General features: G+C 46.9%; 1 protein-coding gene across 1 annotated transcript in view; it reads right to left on the bottom strand.

Annotated features, from left to right (window-relative positions):
* Positions 1-401: 401 nt before the first annotated feature.
* LOC102681195 (zinc finger homeobox protein 4) overlaps positions 402-2,186 on the bottom strand; it is an 88,575-nt gene continuing 86,790 nt past the window's right edge. The window contains 2 exon segments of the mRNA XM_031509072.1: positions 402-1,488; positions 1,716-2,186. The exon segment at positions 1,716-2,186 is cut by the window's right edge and continues 1,505 nt beyond it. Coding sequence (XP_031364932.1) covers positions 1,006-1,488; positions 1,716-2,186 — 954 coding nt within the window. The 3' untranslated portion in view covers positions 402-1,005.

Raw genomic sequence — 2,186 nt, 5'->3', positions numbered from 1 at the left:
AATAATAATAATAATAATAATAATAATAATAATAATAATAATAATAATAATAATAATAATGATCCGTAAATAATTTGCAAATATAGTCTTTAACTGTACAGCAACTTATAATAATCAAGACGCAAAATGTGTAATGTGTTTATTTTTTTTTCTTTTCTTCTCTTTTCGTTTCTCCTTTCGTTTATCTATATTATCCGGCGGCGATGATCGATTAGATTAAAAATGTTATTAATGCTTGATACCTCTCACGCATCATGGGCCACACTTTTCTTTCCTACGCTTGCTTCCTTTTTTTTTTTTTCTCCTTTCTTTTTATGCAGCTCACTCTCGCACACGCACGAGCATGCACACACGCACACGCACACACATACACATACTTGCATACGTTCGATCGTTTGCTCTTTTTTTTTTTTTTTTTTTTTTTTTTTCTTTTTCTTTTCTTAGTCACGTTCTCCCTTACGCTAGAGAATAGTCATCTGATAGGAACTTTCAGTATTGCCTAGCTCTGGATATATTATATTCGCACTATACATATAAAGATTACTCGAGATTTCTTTCAAAAGAATTTCTTCCGTAAATTTTCGTAATCGACAGGCCCCCTAGAGTATCACACGGGCCAAAATTATACGGTATGCTTACGTATACACGCGAGTAAAAAAAAAAAAGGGACACGTGCACAACATACAAACGACGATGACTCGCGCGGGTTCGAAATTCAAGGTTCGTTGTTGCGACGATAATAAAAAGCAAAAAAAACGAATAATAATCACTGCATCATTAATTTCCATCCCAAACGTAATAAAAAGGCAGCATTGACAAAACAAATCGTACTATCTCGTACTATCATTTAGTGTTCGATTTCGTTCGACGATACAAAACACGATATAAAAAAAAGTGAAATTTATAATAAAGCGAAGAGAGAAAGAAGATGATTTCTCTCTTCGATCGACTAAAAAGAAAGGATCGTTAAGAATTTCGAACGAGACGCGAAGCCAAAACGATCGTTTACGAGTCTAAGAGGTCAGCCAGACACTCACCGGCCGTGGTGGTAGCCGTGCTTGCCGCTGCGGCGCCCGGGTGTTGCTGTTGCTGTGGCTGGAACATCGCCGTTGGATGGAGGAACAAGGATCCGTACATCATGTTTTCGTCCGATTGCTGCTGCTGTTGCTGCTGCTGCTGCTGCTGGTTGCCGACCACCGGCGAGCCACCGATCCCCGCTGCGCTCGTGTTGCCGCCAGGAACGATCGGCGCGCCGGGCGTTGGCGGCACGAGGCTACCTTCCTCGACGGCGACACGCACCGACTCGATGTGTCGCCGCGAGAATACGTGCTCCTGGAGCGGCGATTTCGCCGAGTATCGGACCGAGCATAGCCTGCACTCGTCGGGCCCGGTCGGGCCGCGATTCGGTTGGACGGCCGAGCCCTCGGCGGGCAGGCCCGCGGCCAGTCTCGCCTTCTTCTCCTTGGCGCGGGCGTTCTGGAACCAAACCTGCCAATCCCCTCCGTTAGATCCATCCATTGGCGATCGAAAGATGCGAGGAATTCCAGTTAAACGCATTCGAAACGAAATGTTCGTTCGTTCGATTATCGTAAGAATTATCGTTTCCAAATTAACGAGGTTAAATTTAAAGTCTGAAGATCGTGAAACGATGATCTTAAAATATGTTTAAGATAGATAGAAATAGAAATTCCTCGAAACAAATAAGAGATGCTCACCTGGACGACGCGCTTGGGCAGGCCGATTTCGCGCCCCAGCATCTCGCATTCGGCCATCGTAGGCGTCTTGTAGTCCGAGAACAGTGACTTCATCACCTTCACTTGGGTGGCGGACATCTGGGTTCGATATCTCTTGCCGCTCGATTGGCCTGTACCACTGCTTGCTCCGGTGACAGGTGGGCCAGGTGTGCTTCCAGTTCCCGCGGAAGCCGGGCCCTGTCTCGAGCTTTGCGTGCTCGAGGCAGGGCTCGCGGGTCCGCTCTCGTCGTCTAGGAACTCCGTAGTCTCGCTCATGCTGTCGTCATCGCAGATACTTCTTTCGGAAAGATCGGTAAGAGGGCCGCAATCGCTACCGCCGCGGAAATGAGCGCCGTGTTGCTCGTCCAGGAGATTGCCCAGCCCGCCGAGGTTCAGTTTCATGGGGCGGCTAAGGTCGACAGGTTTGCTCAGATCCAGAGGAGATTCGCCGCT

This window comes from Apis dorsata, unplaced genomic scaffold (genome assembly GCF_000469605.1).
Source record: "Apis dorsata unplaced genomic scaffold, Apis dorsata 1.3 scaffold_125, whole genome shotgun sequence".
Taxonomy (NCBI): domain Eukaryota; kingdom Metazoa; phylum Arthropoda; class Insecta; order Hymenoptera; family Apidae; genus Apis; species Apis dorsata.
This window is presented reverse-complemented; position numbering and strand designations above follow the sequence as displayed.